The sequence below is a fragment of the Mesocricetus auratus genome, unplaced genomic scaffold (assembly GCF_017639785.1).
Source record: "Mesocricetus auratus isolate SY011 unplaced genomic scaffold, BCM_Maur_2.0 Super-Scaffold_100004, whole genome shotgun sequence".
NCBI lineage: Eukaryota > Metazoa > Chordata > Mammalia > Rodentia > Cricetidae > Mesocricetus > Mesocricetus auratus.
Genome location: NW_024429189.1, coordinates 3224451 through 3243933, shown reverse-complemented (window position 1 = coordinate 3243933; position 19483 = coordinate 3224451). Strand labels below are relative to the sequence as shown.

Here is a 19483-nt window from a genome sequence, read left to right as displayed (position 1 = left end):
AGGGTCACACCCGAAGTCACACAGCTAGTCAGGCAGAAGCCCCAGGCTAAACTTAATCACTCCTGCCAAGTTCCATTTGCCACACTCACAAGGCTATTCCTTACAGCTGCTGCAGGAGACTGATACTGCCCGAAGCAGCACTAGCCCCGCCCTCCGGGGCACTGGTCATGATGCTTCTCAGCTGGTCTGTTAGCTCCTTGTCAAGGCTCTAAAGTCATCAGACAGTCCAGATACCTAGTAGGCACGTCACAAACGGTGGTCTCATGTAAACAGTTCCACGTTCATTTTTATTTACATCAGTCGAGAGGAGCAGGTCTCTGACACACCAACTCCCCATTTCCCAGCCTTGTGGCTTGACTGGGAACCTGACTCCCAGATGAATGTGGCGGGGTTGGGGGCTGGGGGGGGGAGGCGGGGGTGGGGTGGGGACAGGATGGATGACAGCCAGCATATCTGGCTAAAGAAGTGGTGTGCCAGATCTCCAGCCGAGGCAGGTGGCAACTCTGACTGTGGCAGTCAGAAAGAGAACCCTTAAAAAATTCGAAGTCCCCAGGCCCAGAGAAGCAGGCAGGAAGGTTTCTCTGCGGATCCCTGCTCTTGTTTGGCCTTGGCATCCCGGTTTTGTCCACTAGGGTCTTGTAGCTTTTTATGCTCTGGCAGGGTACAAGAACAGAGTGCATCTGTGACTGCTCCAGTTCAGGAAGGCCCTGGCTGACTCCTACACCCTGTGGCTTGCCTGAGGTCACCCGGCAACTCCCTGAGTCTCAAAAGAGGCCGGCAGTCTCTTGGCCAGTGCTGCTTCCAGGAGGATGGAGGAGAAGGGTCGGAATGTGAGGCTGACCGTCGGGTGAGACACTGGAGCAGGCTGGCAGCCAGACTCATTTGAGGTTGTGTTGGCTCTCACGGTGACGGCGGAGGTCCACCTTGCGCTGGAAGCCCTTGGTGCACAGCTCACAACTGAAGGGCTTGAAGCCTGTGTGCTTGCGGCTGTGGGTGATGAGGTTGGAGCTCTGGCTGAAGGCCTTTCCGCACACCTGGCACTTGTGGGGCTTCTCGCCTGGGGAAGGGAAAAGCAGCAGAGTGGGCTTAGATGGCAGCACCAGGCCTACGGCCTCCATCCTGCAGACATCCATTCTCTAGTCTGTCTTTTTTAATGGCCAACCTTAGAAACGATGGAAAAGAGCCGGGCAGTGGTGGCATACACCTAGATCCCAACCCTCGTGAGGCAGAGGCAGGTGGGTCTCTGAGTTTGAGGCCAGCCTGGTCTACAGAGTGGGTTCCAGGACAGCCAGGGTTGCACAGTGAAACCCTATCTCCAAAAAGAAAAAAGAAAAAAAAAGAAAGATTGACCTGTCCTTTACCAGCTGTGGTGGTTCACAACCAGCCCCAGCACCCTGGAAGCAGAGGCAGGGGAATTTTGAGGTTGAGAGGGTGATGTCAGCCTCAGCTTCATAGTAACGTCAAGGCTAGCCTGGGCTACATGAGAATTTGTCTCAATAAGCAAGCAAGCAAACAAACAAACCAAGGTGCCTCTCTGGTGGTCAATACTGTCAACTTGATGGGACTTGGGATCACCCAGGAGACACTCTTCTGGGAGTGTCTACAAGGAACTTTCTGTGGTTGGCACTGTTCCATTGGCTGGGGTCCTGACCCACTCTGCATTAAAGGCAGAGAGCGAGCTGAGCCCAGCCTTCCTCCCTCTTTTTCCTGACTGTGGAGGCCATGTGACCAGCTGCCTCATGCTCCTGCCGCCATGCCTTCCTACCCTTCTCGTAAGCAGCTTCCGACAGGCATCCTTGTCATATAACACGCTAAGTAACCGATGCCGCCTCCCTCTGGAGTCTAAGCTGGCCCAAGCTAGCACAGACCTTCCTTGTTTCCCAACAGATCCCCATGGCTTGTGCAAGGACTGGTCCAAACGAGCACCAAGTTATAGTGGGGAGAGTGTGACAGAGTGTAGGGCCGTGTGAGGGGGTGGATGAATAATTCACACGCTGTCTGAATTCTGGCCGAAGGTCCAGGCTGACTTGGCTGTCTTTCTAGTGCTTGTTTCCATTGAATGACTGTCCGGCCCTCCATGCCACCCCCATCAAGTGGGCTCTTGGCAAATAATGGGGTTCCCAGAGACCAGGTCAAGGAGACCCTATGGCCTTTTCCCAGGCCCGCTGTGGGTGCACTCACCTGTGTGGATGTAAGTATGCTTCTTCATGTCTGACTTCTGGTGGAAGCGCTTCCCACAGAACTGGCAGGGGTAGGGCCGAGTGTCCGAGTGGATGAGCAGGTGGGTAGAAAGGGTGGATGAGCGCTTGAAGGCTTTGCCACACATCCGGCACTCGAAGCTACGCTCCTGCCGGAGGAAACGAGGTCCTGGGGGGTCAGGTGCAGCTGGGGCCTCGAGGCCCGGGACAGCCAAGCTGGGTGCAGGACTGGACCCGGCTGGGACAGCCTGAGAAAGAGGACACTCCGTTGGGGTGGCCTCAAGGACAGGGGTCTAGAGGAGCAGGAAGAACCCCACCCCTATTCCTGTTTCCTCGGCTTAGGCTGATGCTGGGTCTTGACTGGCTTCCTCTGAGATAGTTCCTTGTGCCTTTCACAGCATCCTCAAAGCAAGCCCTAGGGTGTGTTTGTTGACTGTCCGAGGAAACCACTAATCTAAGCTTTTCAGGAATTCAGCAGTAACCCAGAGCGAGTTCCTTGTGCGTGGGACAGTGACACACTGGGTCAGTTTAGTGAAGACAGGTTCTCACGTAGCCCAGCTTGACCTTGAACTTATTATATAGGTGATGATGACCTTGAACTTCTGACCCTCTTGCCTCACTTTCTGAATGCTGTTATGTGCACAGCCATTCCCGGTTCATTTGGTGGTGGGGCTCAAACCAAGGGGCTCATGTACGCTAGGCATGCACTCTCCCAACAGAGACACCTCCCCAGCCCAGCAGCCATATGATTTGGGGGCAAGCCATTTAGCCTGGTGCTGGTAGATTTCTCCATTTCTCTGCATTGGGGCGGTTCTAGCAGTGGCCTGGGTGGGCTGTGGGAGGCTGGGAAGTGGAAGACAGAGAGCCAGCTCCAGTTCAGCTAACCAGAGACCCAGACCGGGGGAAGCAAGTAGCGAGTCCCCCTCACACACCAGCGTGTGTCACCTCCAGCCTTTTCACCCAGCTGCTCACCTGGGAATGGACGTGTGTGTGCTGCTCTAAGCTCACAGCGTGGCCGAAGGTCTTGCCGCAGACGTCACAGGCAAAGGGTCGGGTTCCGCTGTGAGAGCGGCGCACGTGCACTTCTAGTCCGTGAGGGGTGGAGAACACCTGGGACAGAGCAGAGCGTCAGGCCCCTAGGAGAAGGCAGGCCTGTAGTCGTCCAGGTCACAGGCCCAGCCCCAGAGTGGGATGAAGCGAGGAAGGAAACCGTATCGGTGGTCCGGCTGTCCTGCTGTGTATCCCAGGGAGTCCCCTTACCTCTCTGTGGCAGTTTCCTGTCTGTAAAATGGAGGCGTAGGAGGAGTCCAGAGGGCCCCTCCACACCTGCATGCCGCCCATACCCGTCACTCACCTTGTTGCACTTGACACAGTGGTAAGTGTCCAGGCCTGGAGAGTAGCGGAGGCTGAAGTCCAAGGGGGACTCAGTGCTGGGCACGAGGGGACTGCCGTACAGCCTCACGGAGCGCTCCAGAAAAGCTGACTGCATGGTGGAGGGCGCCTGTTGGTAGCTGTGGTTGTAGGAGGAGGCCAGAGTGTCCCAAGAGAAGCTGGGCTTGTAGAAAGGGGGTGACTCGGAGACCGGAGACTCCCCATCCTGGGCTTGGGATGTCACAAGAGGCCCTTCTGTGTAAAGACACGTGCGGGTGAGTTATTTTAAGGATTTACTTTTAGCTCTATTTATGCAAGTGTACACCTGTGTGTGTGTGCCATGAACGTGCAGGTGCCCTCAGAGGCTAGAAGAGGACGCTGGATCCCACAGCAGGAGCTACAGGCAGCCGCAAGCTACCTTGTGGTGCTCACATCCTGGGAGAGCAGCCAGCATTCCTAACTGCCGTGCCATCTCTCTGGCCATCAGGTGATTAATTTTATTTGTTTGTTTGTTATAGACAGGGGCTCTCTATGTAGCCTTAGCTGTTCTAGAACTCTCTATGTAGACCAGGCTGGCCTTTAACTCACAGAGATCAGCCTGCCTTTGCCTCCTGAGTGCTGGGATTGTAGGCATGCACCACTACCAGCTGGTTCAGGTGATTAATTTTGAAATAAGGAGGTCAGTGCTCCATCTCCCCTGGTGATCTCCTGTTGAAGGTTCCAGTGTGCAGCCCCAATATGTGCTATTTCTGTAAGTCTTCACTGCACCACCTGACCACCGCCCTGTGGACCTCTCTGCTGTTTCACACCCATAGCACAGACGTCCTCATCTGGAGCAAGTACCTGGCTGGAAATGTCCAACAGAAGCAGAGAGCCCAGGAGGCATCCAGTGACGTCACTGGTCCTTCCCAACTACGTGACACCCAAGAAGTCCTACCACAGAGGCCAACCGCTTTCCTCTCCAGCACTTGCAGGAGATGGTGGGGACCCCAGCTGGGTACCTGGAGCTGAGGCCATCTTGGGCAGGCTCTGGTCCAGCAACATCTCCTGCTCCTTTTTGACTGTGTTCCAGTCCAGGGTCTGGCTTGGGAGTAGTGTGCCAAGGACAGGGCTACTGACCCTGATATGCTCTTTCACCACTGTGGGGGAAACAAGACCCAAGAGTCACCACCTGCAGACCTGGAATGCCTGCAGGGAGCAAGAGACACCGTGTTTCCAGGGAGAGGCAAGCCAGGGACACCCACCTGCTGCTGCTCACACCAGATCCTCTGCCCGGGATGGGTGGAGGTAAGGGAACCCGGAGCACCCTGACCTCAGATCTCAATTGGACTCACATGTCCCTACCTGTCTCCAAGCCTGATGCTCCCAGAACCACAAATGTTAGAGGAGATGGGTATTTCATTCATTCATTCATTCACTTACTCATTCATTCACTTAATCAGTGACAGCTAGGCCACTCCTTCTAGGTGCAGAAGACATGCCACGGCATCATCAGAACAGAGTGCCAAGTGGGCATGGGGTGTGGCCTAGCCTGAGCTCACACTCACCAGGAATTACAGCAGGAGGCCAGACCAGGTCGTCGTCCTGGGCTCGGGGCTGGTGGTAGGTGTGTGCCTTCTTACTCTTCACCAGGAAGGATCGTGGCATTCTTTCAGAGTGTGTGCCTCACCTGCAAGGTGGGGAAGGGTGGGCGTGGCTGAGAATGACAAGCATCACTCCTTTGGGTTTTGGAGCTTCCTCCGGAGATCAAAGACACCCAACCTTGTGTTGGGTTGTATAATGCTCCCCTAAAGTTCATATTGCCCCAGGTTCTCACTGCCTACCTTTGGCAAGGGTTGAGGTGGGGGCAATTACAGAGGAACTTGGGGCAACTGAGATAGGAGAGCCTTAATTGTAAACCTGTATTGCCCCGCAGGCTGAGAGCTGCTGGGGTCTGACCTTCAGCCTGCGGTCTGCTCCCCAGAAAGGGAAGGGATTTGTCTGTGCATCCTGGAAAGAGGCCTGAGGAGACCCATCCATTACACCCGGAGGTCTGCTGTTTCCTCGTGGGTGGAGCTGAAAAGGTGAATGTCTATCAATTCCAGTAGTGAGCATCATTACTTAAATTCCTAGAAGGGCTTAGAGGAGAATTTGAGGGCCAAATGAGTCAAAGGACTTGCCCAAGTTAGAAGGTGGGAACCATTCTGACCTGAGATGTCTCCTGCTGAGTCCTCTAGGGCAGCGTGTGATTGCCCGCCTACAGATGACTTGCATCCCTGCCTTAGCCTGTGTGGTACTCTCCCAGGAGACAGAAGCCCCTTCGGAGTCCTCTATCTTCCCTGTACTCTAGACTGTTCAGGCCAAAAATCGAAAGCCTGGGAGGAGTCCCACCCCCACCCAGGACCAGCTGCGCGCTGAAGGCTGCATCTCTGATACGCCCAGCAATGGCGGGAAAAGGATTTGGCTACGTCTGAACAACAGTGCAGGCAGGCTAGGCGATAAGACCTTAGCTTAGACCGGGGTGGGAGGCAAGATTAGGAAAGACAGCTTGGAGCTTAGCTTTGGGGCAATGGCCCTCAAGTCACTCCTGCCTCAGGGGGTGAACCTCAAGTCTGCTTTTCCCCCAGCCTAGAGGCCTGCTGGGGAATATCAATGTTTGGAGCTGTTTTCAGGGTAGCCAGGCCCAGCCCTTCTTGCTGTGGAGCCTGTGTTCAGATCAACTAAGAGGGGGACTTGATTCAATGTCGAGCGTTGTTGGGAGCAAGAAAGGGCCTTGGGTGTGCAAGGCGCACGGCAGGCACCTAGGCTGAGCCATCGCAGGGCGCCTCCACTCACTGTGGAGGAGCTGAAGGGGCCAGGAGGGAAGCTTGACTTAGCTCAGCAGGTGCACTCTAAGGATGAACCAGAGAACCGGCACAAGTTCAAGACCCTCCGTTCTCTGAACTCTAAAATGAAGGATGGGACTTAGTCTCTTGGGTCCATTCCACCGAGAGATTCTCAGTTCTCTAAACAAAGGATTTGGAGGGGCCGCTGCTCTTCCTGGTACACACAGCAGCCACGACCTTATCTTCCAGGGACAGCCTTCCTCCCCTGCCCCCCTCTCCTCCTGGGCTTCTCCTTCCCCCCTCTGAATCTTCCCAACTCTTCACTTGAGGGACTCTAAACCCTGAGCCGCGGGGGGCGGGATCGGTGCCCCTCCATCTTTGTTCTAGGAAGGCCTCGAGAGCTACAAGTAATCAAAAGCTGGTTGATTTTCTTTTACACACATTATTTTCTCAGGAAATCAGCTAAAACCAAGGTGCAGTCTAAAGCAGTCAAGACAGGACAACAGGAAAAAGAGTTAACGGTAACCAGGGTCTGCCTTAGCCCGCCTAAGCGCCTTCAATGAAGCCCTGCTCCATCCGCTGCTCACAGAAGAGAAGCCAGGCTTTGAGGCTGCTCGAGGCAGAACAAGGCCAGGCAGGATGTGTCCATCTGGCTCCAGGACCTCCACACTCTTAGTGGGGGGCAGCAGTTACTCAGTGTGGCCTATCTGCCACAGGCTGTGCCGGGCCTTTCATGGCAGGTTCTCCCTGAGACACGGCTACCGCACCAAGGAAGGAAAGAAGCCATGGGCACAGCTCGGCTGTGTACGTTATGTCACCGGGGACAGGGAAGTAGGAAGTGTCCTCAGGTGGCAGGTGGGGACCTCAAGGCTTAGAGAGGATGCTGACTCCTCCAAGGTCAGGGCAGAGGTAGGCCCAGGGCTACTGTCCTGTTTGGACTTGACTCCCGACTACTGTCCTCCTCTCCCCCATGCCATCTCTACTCCTCACGGTAGCCATTGGTGTAGACTACAGCACGAAAAGAAAGTGGGGGCCAGAACGAGAAGTCATATTCCTCTGATCCCCAAAGACCCCACCCAGGGTCCTGATCAGCTAGCTTCAGGTGAAAAGCAGATAAGAACAGATTTCTTTCTTTTTTTTTTTTTTTTTTTTGGTTTTACGAGACAGGGTTTCTCTGTGTTGTTTTGGAGGCTGTTGGACCAGCCCGGCCTCGAACTCACAGAGATCCATCTGCCTCTGCCTCCCGAGTGCTGGGATTAAAGGCGTGCGCCACCACCGCCCGGCAAAAACAGATTTCTTAACGGCAGTTTTGCTGGTGGCCCAGAGTTAAAGGTGATCCTAGGTAAGTCAACCAAAACCCAGGACAACGCAGGACCATGACCTCCAACATCCATAAGCGCTTACTGGGTGCCTTGTGCTCACTTGGGAAGCAAGAGGTCCTGTTTTGTTTTTTTGTTTTTTTTTTGCGGGGGGAGGGGGGGGGGTCCTCCCACTGGATTTCCCTAGCCTTTATCCTTTCCCTTCCAGTGCATTCTCTCCCCTAACCTGGTAGAAAGACAGCCAGCACTTGGTCAGACCCCCAAGCCTACAGTGGGAGCCAAGTGTACCCAGAGAATTTCCTTATTAGCCGAGTTTAAAAAAGAAAGAAAGAAAACAGGAACCAAATTACCTGTAGTGTAGTTAATTAACAACCACTCGGTTTTGATTCACACGCAGCATCTGAGAAAGCTCAGGGCAGAGATTGTGAAAGACACTTAGATTTCTTCATAAAACAGAGGCAGTGATGGTATCTGGCCTCCGGAAAGAGGCCCCTGTCAGCATGCATCATAAACCTTCTATTCCCACAGACTCTATGGATAGAGGGTCTGCCGACCCTGAGTCAGAACCTCAGTTGGGGCGGCCTCGAGGGACAGCATCCTACAGCCCCAGGCTGTGAGTCTAATGGGCTCATCAGGATTTGTTGTCCTGGACTCGAGACACCTTGTACAACCAGTGGAGACCAGTCAGATTCTGTGACCGCGGGAGCCGCTAACCTGGGTTTGGTTTTCCTATCTCTCAGAAGAGACGGTTGGGCTAAGAGATTTCTAAACTTCCCCTTTACTCTAAAATCCCATGTACAATCTGTTGACCTTCAGCTAGGGACTGACCCACCTTGCCTGAGACACTGGTCACTTGGGTTCCCTTTTCAGGAGGGTTGGGCAAGACTGAGTTTATTCTCGGGGTCAGCTACAGGGGGCCCTTTGGACTTCCTTGTGTATAAGGGCAGAAGGGAAGGAGGGAACTAACAAAATGCAAAGCCGTCTCACAGAGTCGTGGGCCAGGAGCCTGGATCCCCTTAGGAAGCCTAAAGCCAGTGAATTGAATGTTCAGTCCCCCAGCACCACCAAAGAAACACATGAAGCCAGCAAGTGACTGTCAGGCATACCCTGAAGCACAGAGTTCAGAGACTGCACGTCCATGGCAACCCCGTCCTCAAGGGCTGACAGCATGAGGTTCCAGCCAGGCAGGATGGATAAGCAAGGTACAGCCAGGCCAAAGCACGCAGTGTGATTCAGTCTACCCACCAAAGGAAACTCCAGCGTGCATGGCATGGTGGACCCTGAGAACGTGGGAGGCAAGATAAGCCAGCCACAGAAGGACAAGTGTCACATACTTGCTCAGAATAGGCAGATTCACAGAGACTGGAGTAGGCTTGAAGTTAGCAGGGGGAATACTACTGGTTAATAGGTGTGGAGTCTCAGTTTCACAAGAACAAACAGCCTGGGATGGATGCTGGGGGTGGTTGTACAAGGTGAATCCACTTGATAGCTAATGAAAAGTTCATCAGATGAGCCAGGCGCAGAGCGAGCACCTGAGGTCCTGGCTACCTGGGAGGGAGTCAGGAGGACTGTGTGAGCCCAGGAGCTCCAGGCCAGCCTGGACGAACAGGGGAGACACTGCCTCAAAGGAAAGAAGGCGGGTCTGTGAGACATCTTGGCGGGTAAAACGCTAGCCATGGAAGCCTGATGATCTACATCTAACCCCTAGAACCCATGCCGTAGAAAGAGAATGGACTCTGTTAACCCGTCCTCTGCGCCATGGTATGTGTACCCCCACATCTTTCACGTGCAAAACAAACCCTAACAATAATAGCAATAATAATGCTTTTTTTTCTGTCCTTTTGAGATAGGGTCTCTCTATGTGGCTCTGACTGTCCTAGAACTCTCTTTGTAGACCAGGCTGGCCTCGAACTCCTAGAGATCCACCTACCTATGTCTCCCAAGTGTTAGAGTCAAAGGCGTGCGCCACAACGCCTAGTTAATGATAACGATTTTAAGTTAAAAAAAAGAAAGGAAAGATAAAAGAAGAGTGAAGGAAAAGAAAAAAAGGGGCTGGAGATGTAGCTCAGGATAGAGCGCGCGGAGGCAGAATCAGAAACTGAGGGTCTTTTTAAACTACATAGCAAACAAGGAAAGAAGAAGGGGGTTTTGGAGTGTACCTCTGTGGTAGCCCTTGAATTCCGTGCGCCATGCACAGGAGTGCCACACAAATCAAAAGCAAAAGGTGGTCAACTTTATGTAGCCGTCTTACCACAATGGAGACAAAGCTGAGTAAGTGAAACCCTGCGTGCACGCGCCCACACTAGAGGCAGGGTAGCTCTGTGGCTGGGGTCGCCACCAGAAAGGGGTAAAAACACACACCTTCAGACACTTAGGAGCCTTCTGGTGTGTCCCAGCGAAGGGAGACCTCGAGCTATCTGGTCCCAGACCTCTAGTGGGACCCTCATCTCCCCCTGGTCCTCCCCGCCCTTTCCTGAAGTGCCGGGAATGGTGAGCACCATTGGAGTGATTCTCTCAGTCAAACGTAAAGATGCAGAACAGCCCAAGTCCCCCAAAGAACTTTCTGCATGTTGACCCCTAAATTGAAATGTTACGCTTCTCCTGATGGAGGGCAGTCACCACTTTGCAGGGCTTAGAAGAGCACAGGTGGATGGATAGGCACAGTTCTGCAAGCACCCAGTGCTGTCATAGCCGTAGCCAGAGCTGGCTTGAATTTCCGCCTAGTGGTCTCATAAAGATGCTGGCTTTCCCAAGACCCAGCCACAGACCAACAGCATCTACGGGGCACCTATGCAATGAACCCTATTTCCCAAGAAGCCCAAGAACACAAACTTGCCTTTTCCTCTAAAAGTAGGTAGGAAGAGCTATGGATGCTCAAACAGAGTCAAGAACACAGAGAGAGAGAGAGAGAGAGAGAGAGAGAGAGAGAGAGAGAGAGAGAGAGAGAGAGAGAGAGAGAGAGAGAGAGAGAGAGAGAGAGAGTCAGGGTGAGACAACCAAGTTTCTCAAAATTTCCAGAAGGAAGTCATGATCCCTCCACTAGCACAGGGCATCACAGACTGGCCCGCACTCCTTCCTCCTTCTCTCCCCCTGGTGATGAGCCGTGCATCCAGAAGAGAGACTACCACAATATTCCTCCTCCAACTGTAAGGAGGAGCAGCCATTCTGCTCCGGAGTCTCAGGACAGGGACTTTTCAGCAGACCCCAGCCACAGCAGGTCTGGCAGCACTCACCTGCAAGGAGCTGACCCTTTTCTGAATTCTGCTTGAGGATCCTGAGAGCCTGGACCTCCACACAGTCCCTGGGGACGGCTCTCACTCAGCTCTGTCAACTTTATGAGTCTCTGCACAAACAGATACTTCTCCTTTTTGCCTCTGTTTTTTTTTTCTCCTCTGTTCCCCTCCCTGATTTTCAATCTGATTATTTGTGTCAAAATCTGGCGGCTGCAGCGTCAGCCAATGACTGGGGTGCGAGGGCAGCCACATTTGCTTATCAAAACTTCACAGGAGCTTCTGGCCCACTGGAAATTTCTCCAGAAACTTAGAGCGGCGTTTGGGTGAAAAGGAGGGCTAGCTTATGAGAAATTAAAACGTAAAGCATTCACTTACGGTCCCTAGCTTTGGGGATGTGGGGATCGCTTTCTTTAGGTTTTCTTTCTTTCCCTTTCTTCCGTCATTCTCTTCCCCTTTTTTCCTCGCACACCCTTCCCTTTCTTTACCCCTTTTCCTTCCTCTCCTCCTCTCTCTCATTTTTCTCCCTTCTCTCCCTTCATTTCCCCTCCTCCTCTCCCATCTTCCGAAAGTTCAGCGTTGCACATTTGTGCTGGGACATCAGGGTGCCCCCCCCCAAAGTCCTTGGATGCTGCCAGGCCACCACACCACACTTAACCAACAAGGTCCCTTCTTCCACTGGGTCCATTTGAAGAAAAAAAATTGGAGTTTCCCTAGACTCAACCACAGAGAGGCAGAGCAAACAAACAGAAAAGGTATGGCCGTGAGTTTGGGGGCCTTGGACCCCATGCCTGGCTGCGTTCAAGAACAGATTGAATACCAAATACCATGGCTAGCATGTGCTGCCATCTTGTGGCAGCAAGAGATATAGCGGCCAATGGACGCCTCTGGGTATCCAGGCCAGCCTGGGACCTTTCACCACATTAGAACATTGCTCCATTCCCTGGTCCCCACTTTCTCTTTCCTGCTCTGTCCCTTGGCCTCCTCCCGTTTGTGGATGACTGATTTATTCTGGGAAGTTTTGCATACACAGAGAACTCCACAAAAACAGCACTGTTAGCTGATTTGCATGCTCTTACAGTCTGGACTGGAGAGATTACATTTCCCTCATAAAGAAAGCAAGCGTGGTGACAGGAAACCCCGATTGAAACTGCAAGTCCAAAGTTCAAAGTGTAGAGAAAGGGATGTTCCAACTGAGGCCTTTCTACTGAGAGGGCCAACCGTGCAGCCACACCAGAGGCCACCACAGACTCCCAGGGAAGCACAGGACACTGGGGCTCAGGTCCCAGCTGCTGGTCACAGACAGGAGACAGCCACATCCAGCCCCTTGATCTCTCTTCATGAAAGAGATTTAGGACAACATCTTGAATATTCCTTAGATAGTACATGTTGCTAGCCAGTGATCAGTGGGAACTGTGTCACTGTGCAGAAAACTTAAGATCATAATTAGCTTCCCTGACATGGAGCAGCTCTGTCTTATTGTCACATACATTACACTTGACTGTCTTTACTGCTGAGCCACGTCTCACTCAAGTACTCCTTTGTTGACATCTTCAATGGTTACACACATACACACCACACACACACATCACACACACACACCATACACAATACACACCACATACACACACCACACACACACACCATATCACATACACACACCACACACACATACACATCACATACACACACCATACACAATACACACCACATACACACACCACACACACACGTCACATACACACACCATACACAATACATACCACATACACATACCACACACACACACCATACCACATACACACCACACACACACACACACATACCATACCACACACACACCACATACACACACAGCACACACACTCATACCATACACACACTACACACACACACCACACACCAGGCACACACACTACACATTCACACCACACACCACACACACATTCTCTCTCTCTCTCTCTCTCTCTCTCACACACACACACACACACACACACACCACACTCTTTCTCCTGATACCCTAACCAGAGCTGTTTCTTCTAGCCTCAAGCTGCTGTGTACACAACCAGCTCTGTGGTGGCTCTGAAGCCACACTCTGGGGAAGGTTCTTGCTGCTGCTGAAGGACCCCAGACCCAGGTCTCTTTTAGGCTCCTCTAGAACTAAGACCCCCTCTCTGGGAGAGCAGTGGCCAGGCTACCAGCCCTTTGTATTCCAGGCATGTATGCCCCCTTGGCATGACAGGCCCACACAGCCCTGGACCAAGCCACCCTGGATGGCCTCCAGAGCCAACACCCCTTCTCGAAGTGCTCAGTCTTGGAGGCCACACCTTCCTTTTGTCCCTCGGGGGCTGAAGGCCTCCAGCATCTCCATGACCATTCACCCATTACCCCACAGCTACTGAAGACGTCCTTTCTTGAACAAGGTAACTTCCCCGCTTCCTCCTCCCTTCTCTGTGATTGGTCAAGGTCTGTTAGTCAGTGCTTCCTGTGTCCTCTCACATGGCGGTAGGGGTGAAAGTGTCCTAATGCCGTGACCATATGGGGCAGAACGTTTTTGCCCCAGAAGTCCTTTTTAAATGTTTTATTTTTATTTATGTATATGAATGTGGCTGTGTATCCACAGGTGAATGCAGCACCCATGGAGGCCAGAAGAGGGCAACAGATCCCCAGAGCTGGAGTCACAGGCAGCGGTGAGCTGCCTGAAGCGGGTGCCGGGAACAAACTCATGTCCTCTGAAAAAGCAGCAAAGCGTTGCCATCTCTCCAGTCCCTCACAGTCCCATCCATAAGGACGCTGATGAGGAAGGCTGAGGCCTCCCGCCCAGTCACCTCCTAAAACATCACCTCTCACTATCATCACAGTTGGTCTCGCGTTCCAATATGAACGTGGAACGGCTTATCCAGACCACAGCAGGTGTTAGACAGGAGCCGCAGTCTTTCCTGGCCTACAAGGTGGGGCAGAGCAACCTGAAAGGAAGCTTGTCACTCCAAGTGACGAGCATTGTGGTGTAAAGGTGAGAAGAACAGAGCGTGAGCACGGAGCTTTGGAACGTGGGCCCAGATTTTGGGGGTTCAGTGCAGGAACGTATGGGGTTTTGTCTACAGGTACTGCTGTATACTGTGCGCGTGTAGTACTGGCAGGGGCCAGAAGGGGGCATCAGATCCCCTGGGTCTGGGAGTTACAGGACGTTGTAACCATCCCTGTGGAAGAGCAGTCGTTTCTCCAGCCCCCATGAAGTGGCCTCTAAATGGGTGCAGGGCTGAGGAGAGTGACTGAGATGAGGAACAGGCCAAACAAAGAGCTAGAAGCCAGGACCTCGGGGAACTGAGCACAGCCAAGGTCAGGTAATAATGCCATAGCCTGAAGAAAGGGGAGCCTGGAGAGGAGAGAGGAAACACAGCCAGGGAGGGCCTCCCTGGTGTAAAAGCCACCTTCCATCTCCCCTGACCTGTAGGCCCCAAATGTTTGCTCAGAACTTAGCAGTGTCTTCCACAATACCACAACTCTTTCGGATAACAGCCCATTTGCAGGTAGCAGTTGCAGAAACTCAACACAAACTGTTAATTTTTCTTATGTTTATTTAACATGTGTATGTGTGTTTCGCCTGCAGGTATGTATGCTCACCCTGTAGTGGGAATTCGTTTCCCCGACAACAGTTTCAGAGTCTTAGGGTTTGGCTTTGGTGTGCAGATGCAATCCCTCATAAGGAAGAGGAGGGGTCGCGGATGTGCTTTTGGGGTGAGGGCTGAGGCTGACCGGCATCCTGCATCACAGCCTCCTGGCCCTCCAAGGGCAGAATACCGTAGCGGTGCTTGTCTTTCAGTGTATGAGCATTCCCTAAATAGATAAATAAATATTTTCTGTCTCTTACTCCGGCATTTGTGGACTTCCTTAATCCACCCTTCATCACCCTATATGAAAATCAGAAGAAAGAATTAGGTCCCTTAAAACTAGAATTATAAGTGGTTTTGAGTTACCACCTAGGTTCTGGGAATTGGATCCTCTGCAAGAGCTACAAGTGTTCTCTTTTATGTTGTAAATATTCATTTATTTACTTATTCGTTTGTTTGTTTGTTTTTGTTTTTGTTTTTCCAGACAGGGTTTCTCTGTGGCTTTGGAGGCTGTCCTGGAACCTGCTCTGTAGACCAGGCTGGTCTCGAACTCACAGAGATCCGCCTGCCTCTGCCTCCCGAGTGCTGGGATTAAAGGCGTGCGCCACCATCACCCAGTTTAAAAAATTCTTATATAAGTATTTTATTGGTTTTGGGGAATCATGCATCCCAATCCCAATCATTTCCCACTCCCTCCATATCTGCCCACACCCTCCATAGTCCCCCCAGAAGAAAAATTTTAAAATAATTAATTAAAACACAAAACACACAAACAAAGACTCACTCTGCTCCTCCATCTTTCCCACCTCTCCAACACTGCTTCATTCGTCTTAGTGGCATTGGGACCCTTTGGTCCCCACCACTTCACTTGCAATGTTCATTGCAATGAGTTGTTGGTCTGGTTCAAGGCCTCTGACTTCTGGTACGCCATCAACACCGGACCTTCACCGAAACTCCTTCTGGATATCCTGCCCAGAGTCTTGGAGATTCTGCTGCCTTGGTTCTGCAGGACCAGTCCCTTCACGTGCTCTGGCAGGTCATGGGAGGGGTAGATGCTGGAGCGGGCAAGCTCAAAGCCCTGGATGTCAGTCTGGGTAGTAGTTGATTTGGTCAGTCCGGTACTGCTGGGATTGCCTCAGGCAAGGGGCGGAGCCAGCTCTTCTGGGCCCAAGCCATGAGGGCTGCTCTCCCACACCTGGCACTGCTGGGCCACATCTCAGCCCTAGTGTTGGCTAATTTAACAATAACAAAACAGCCATCTCAATTCCACTGTTCCGCTTCGGATCTGATTGGACGCAGGGGCTGAAGTGATGCTGTTGGGATTCTCGCTTGCCTTTTCTCATTGTTGTAGCAAAATACTTGAAGAAGGTGGGGGGGGGGTTGGCTCCTGGTGGGGAAGGAGTGATGGCAGCCTCTCACTGCTGTGGTCCCAACCAAGAAGCAGAGAGGTGCGAATGCTTTTCACTCGGCCTCGCCTCAATGGCCCGCTGGGACCTGGGTGCCACCTGCATGATCCCATTACTCTTGCAGTTTATACATCTGCAAAATTAGAACCACGTGAATGACACTGCCACACCCTACTGCCAGCTTGACAAATGATCTGCTCCCCTGCCGCCAAAGCTACCGTGGTCTTGGTGCTCCTCGGTAAGTGAACCTCAGAAAACACTTCCGTGGGCAGCTGTTTTCTCAGCATGGAATCCTTTTGGTGACAGACTCGGTTTACCATGCTCTCCTTTCAAATGAATTTGTATTTTCACAAGTTGGAGTTTTTCTTAGGTGGGGTCTTACCTATTATCCCAGAAAAGAGACAAGGAAGCCTTCTCTTTTAAAAATTAGTTTACTTGTGATGGTGGTGGTGGTGGTGGTGTGTGTGTGTGTGTGTGCGTGTGTGTGTGTGTGTGTGCAGACACTTGTGGGACTGGTGAGGTGACTCAGTGGAGAAAGGCACTTAGCACACAATTCTAGTGACCTAAGTTCAACAGCCAGAACCTACAAAAAGTTAGAGAAAAGGCTCCCACCCCCTCTCTCTGTCTCTGTCTCTCTCTGTCTCTCTCTCTCCACCTGTGTGTTTACTTGTTTGTTTGTTTGTTGTTGTGTGTATGCACCTTCCATGGCACACGTGTAGAGGTCAGTGGATGGCTTGTGTGGGTCGGTTCTCTCCTTCCACCGTGTAGCCCCTGGAGGCTGAACTCAAATTGTCAATCTCGGTGACAGGCACTTACACCACTGAGCTGTCTCACTGGATCCAAGTCTCTTCTTTAGTGGCGCTAATCTCTTTAACAGCTGCTTTCTTTGTCTCTGCCTTGCCTGGCGTCTTTAAGCTCACTCATGCTCCTTTCCCCACCAAACTGCAAGGGTTTTTGTTCCCCTTCACTGTAGTGATGACTGACAGCAGTGTGCAGTCACGATGCCATACCCTGAACACTATGCCACCTGACATTTTTCTCCACCCAAACAACTTAGTCCATTGGTTTTGAATTCAACCTCAACCAAACTTTCAAGACACAAGCAGCAGGTGCCCAGGCTCTTTGCCAGAATGTAACGTGAATGGCCTCTAGTGCGGCTCCCAGGACAATCCTTGTTCACCTCTGAAGCCTCATCAGCCAGGCCTCCACTCTCTGTGTCTCTTGGCACGCTGGGCTTCCAAACTCTCACCAGAATGGTCCAGTAAGCTCTGCTCAAGAGTTCCCAGGGGTCTGTCACTTACAGCTCCAAATTACTCCATATCTTTCCACAGACCAGTTCAGAAGGCTTTAAAAATCACATGATCAGATAGTCACAGCAAAGATCCCACTTCCGGTACCAATTACTTTGCTCACAGTTTAAGAAAAGGGACCATGTGGAGAGATTGGAGAGATGGCTCATGGGTAAAATGCTTGCTGCACAAACATAAACCCCTGAGTTCAGATTCCCAGCACCCATGTAAAAAGCAAGGCATGGTGGCATGCACTTGTGACCCAAGGATTAGACAAGCAGGGGCAGTGGGATCCCAGGGCCATGTTAGCCTGCCCCCTTGGTGGGCTCCAGGTCCAACGAGAGACCTTGTGTCAAACAGAGAAGCACAGAGGGAGACAGACAACGTGATCCCTTGACCTCCACGCACACAGAAGAGGAGGAGCCCAAGCACGAACCTGCTGGCCCTTGCCCACTATGAGGCTTTCGGAGAGCTGGCTGATCTGGGGCTCATTTTCTCTGCGTGTTTTGAGGACAGGAAAACACCAATTTACATGTGTTTCTTGACGTGTAAGATTATCTGGCAGCAGGCAGAAAAGAGGAAGACCTGAACTCAGCCACGGGGGAGACTGTGGCTTCTTGCAAGCCTGGGCTTCTTGCCAGGATTGGCAGACCCCAAGGTGCTGGAGCCTTTCTTGCACAAGCACACTATGGGCACTCAAACACCTAGAGAAGTAATTCACTATGTGGCCACACGGTGGCACTCTCTACTCCTTTTCTCTGAACAAAAATAGTCTTCAAACAAAAATAATTCAGAGGTTCTGTTTGAATCACAAGAATAATATGCGATCAGAGGGAAATACAGATTTAAAATTCACTTCTTTATTAATATTTTCAATCTAATTTTTTGTCTTCTTTTCCCTTACTCTGTCTTTATCTGCCTGTCTCCTTTTTTTGGCCCCTCTTCCCCATCCACCCCACCTCTCCGCCTCTCTCCATCTCTTTTACCCATCATATGTGAATGTAATGGTCTCAATTCAACCTCACCATTACTGACATTTGCTCGGGTAGCCATGTGGCTAGAAGAATCTTCCCAAGGTGGAGAAACAACTTTTCAAAGTCCTCCCACAACCCCACAGGAGGCACCATTCTATGAGAGATCGTAAGGTGAACCTCTGGTCTACTGGACATGGCGGGCAGGAAGAGCAGCTGAGTCTAGGGAAAGGCCTGCTGGGTTTCCTCGTGTGAAGGTTAATTCTGTCAGCATGACAGAACCTAGAATTAGCTAGGAGACAACCTCTGGGCACATTTGTAAGGGGGTGTCTAGCCTGCTTAAGTGAGTGGGGAAGACCCACCCTGAATATGAGGGGGAGCGTCATTCCACAGGCAGGGGTCCTGGACTGGGTAAAAATGAGAAAATGAGCTGAGCACAGTGTTTATCACTCTTCTTCCAGAATGCAGATGCAATGTGGCTAGGCCGCCACGCCTTCCCTGCCACCAGGAACCTGTATCCTAAGACGTGGAGCTGAAATCAAGTAGACTTTGTCAGGAGTCTTGTCACAGCACTGAGAAAGGTTAATACACGTGGCTCCTAAGAAGCAGCGGGGACAGAGAGACACGCCCACGCCCATACCCACACCCCAACCTGCCTTCTCAACTCCTTTCTGAAGGGCTTTGTTTTATTGCCTCCAAAGTCGATGTCTCAGTTTACAAACCATAAATTCACACTGGTAGCCAGCAGGGCTGGTAACCTCCAGTCAGGGGTGTGAGCTATATACACCACAGCCGGTGTTGCCGCACACGGTGGACAGGCCTCACACTTTGCATCTGTAAAACCAGACTGGTGGTTGCTTGCATGGGCGTCATCAGGAGGAGGTTAAACCGTAGTCAGCTTTTAGACAACTTAACCTGCAGCAGACTACATGCTTGCTCTGCTCCTTAATGCGATGGTCAAGAGCACCCTGGTAGCTGGGGGTGGAGGGGAGGACAGGGCAGACAGCGTCAGCCTTGTCCCGTCAGGCAGCCTGTGTGAATTTACCTGGCGGGTTGATCATTAATGAAACACCTGGCATTTGGTTACTGCTCTATAAACTTCCAGTGACTTCCGCCTTTGCATTGGCCCAAGAGACTCCTAGAAAGTCCACCCTGAGGCTGTGAGAAGTGAGGGAGAAAGTGAATGTCTTAGGCAGAGGCCAAGTAGTGTAGAGGGCCTGGTGGAACTCTCCTTTGGTCTTAGAGAGCATTTGAGATTACTGGGAATATGGTCAACAGAATTCT

General features: G+C 51.9%; 1 protein-coding gene across 4 annotated transcripts; it reads right to left on the bottom strand.

The window, feature by feature from the left end:
• Positions 1-266: 266 nt before the first annotated feature.
• On the bottom strand, positions 267-11048 carry Gfi1b (growth factor independent 1B transcriptional repressor). Of its 4 annotated transcripts, none has more exons than XM_040745138.1 (8): positions 9027-9090; positions 8043-8101; positions 5117-5238; positions 4571-4708; positions 3553-3824; positions 3171-3308; positions 2182-2347; positions 267-1057 (listed from the first exon to the last, which is right to left on the bottom strand). In XM_040745138.1, the coding sequence occupies exons 3-8, from the start codon at positions 5214-5216 to the stop codon at positions 879-881; spliced, it is 993 nt and encodes a 330-aa protein (XP_040601072.1). In that variant the 5' UTR covers positions 5217-5238; positions 8043-8101; positions 9027-9090; the 3' UTR covers positions 267-878. The 4 variants fall into 4 exon arrangements, with proteins under 4 accessions (XP_040601072.1, XP_021091797.1, XP_012980165.1 ...); XM_021236138.2 differs by having other exon boundaries at positions 2182-2446; positions 9027-9079; XM_013124711.3 differs by lacking the exons at positions 8043-8101; positions 9027-9090 and adding an exon at positions 10926-11048 and having other exon boundaries at positions 2182-2446.
• Between the last annotated feature and the right edge of the window lie 8435 nt (positions 11049-19483).

What these genes read in the sequence shown, in the direction of transcription:
- Gfi1b (XM_013124711.3), bottom strand. Translation starts at nt 5,216, where the DNA reads ATGCCACGATCCTTCCTGGTGAAGAGTAAGAAGGCACACACCTACCAC. An exon ending in GCCTCCTGCTGTAATTCCTG is followed by an intron (nt 4,709 to 5,116) that starts GTGAGTGTGAGC and finishes TTTCCCCCACAG; the next exon opens with TGGTGAAAGAGCATATCAGG. An exon ending in CAAGATGGCCTCAGCTCCAG is followed by an intron (nt 3,825 to 4,570) that starts GTACCCAGCTGG and finishes GTCTTTACACAG; the next exon opens with AAGGGCCTCTTGTGACATCC.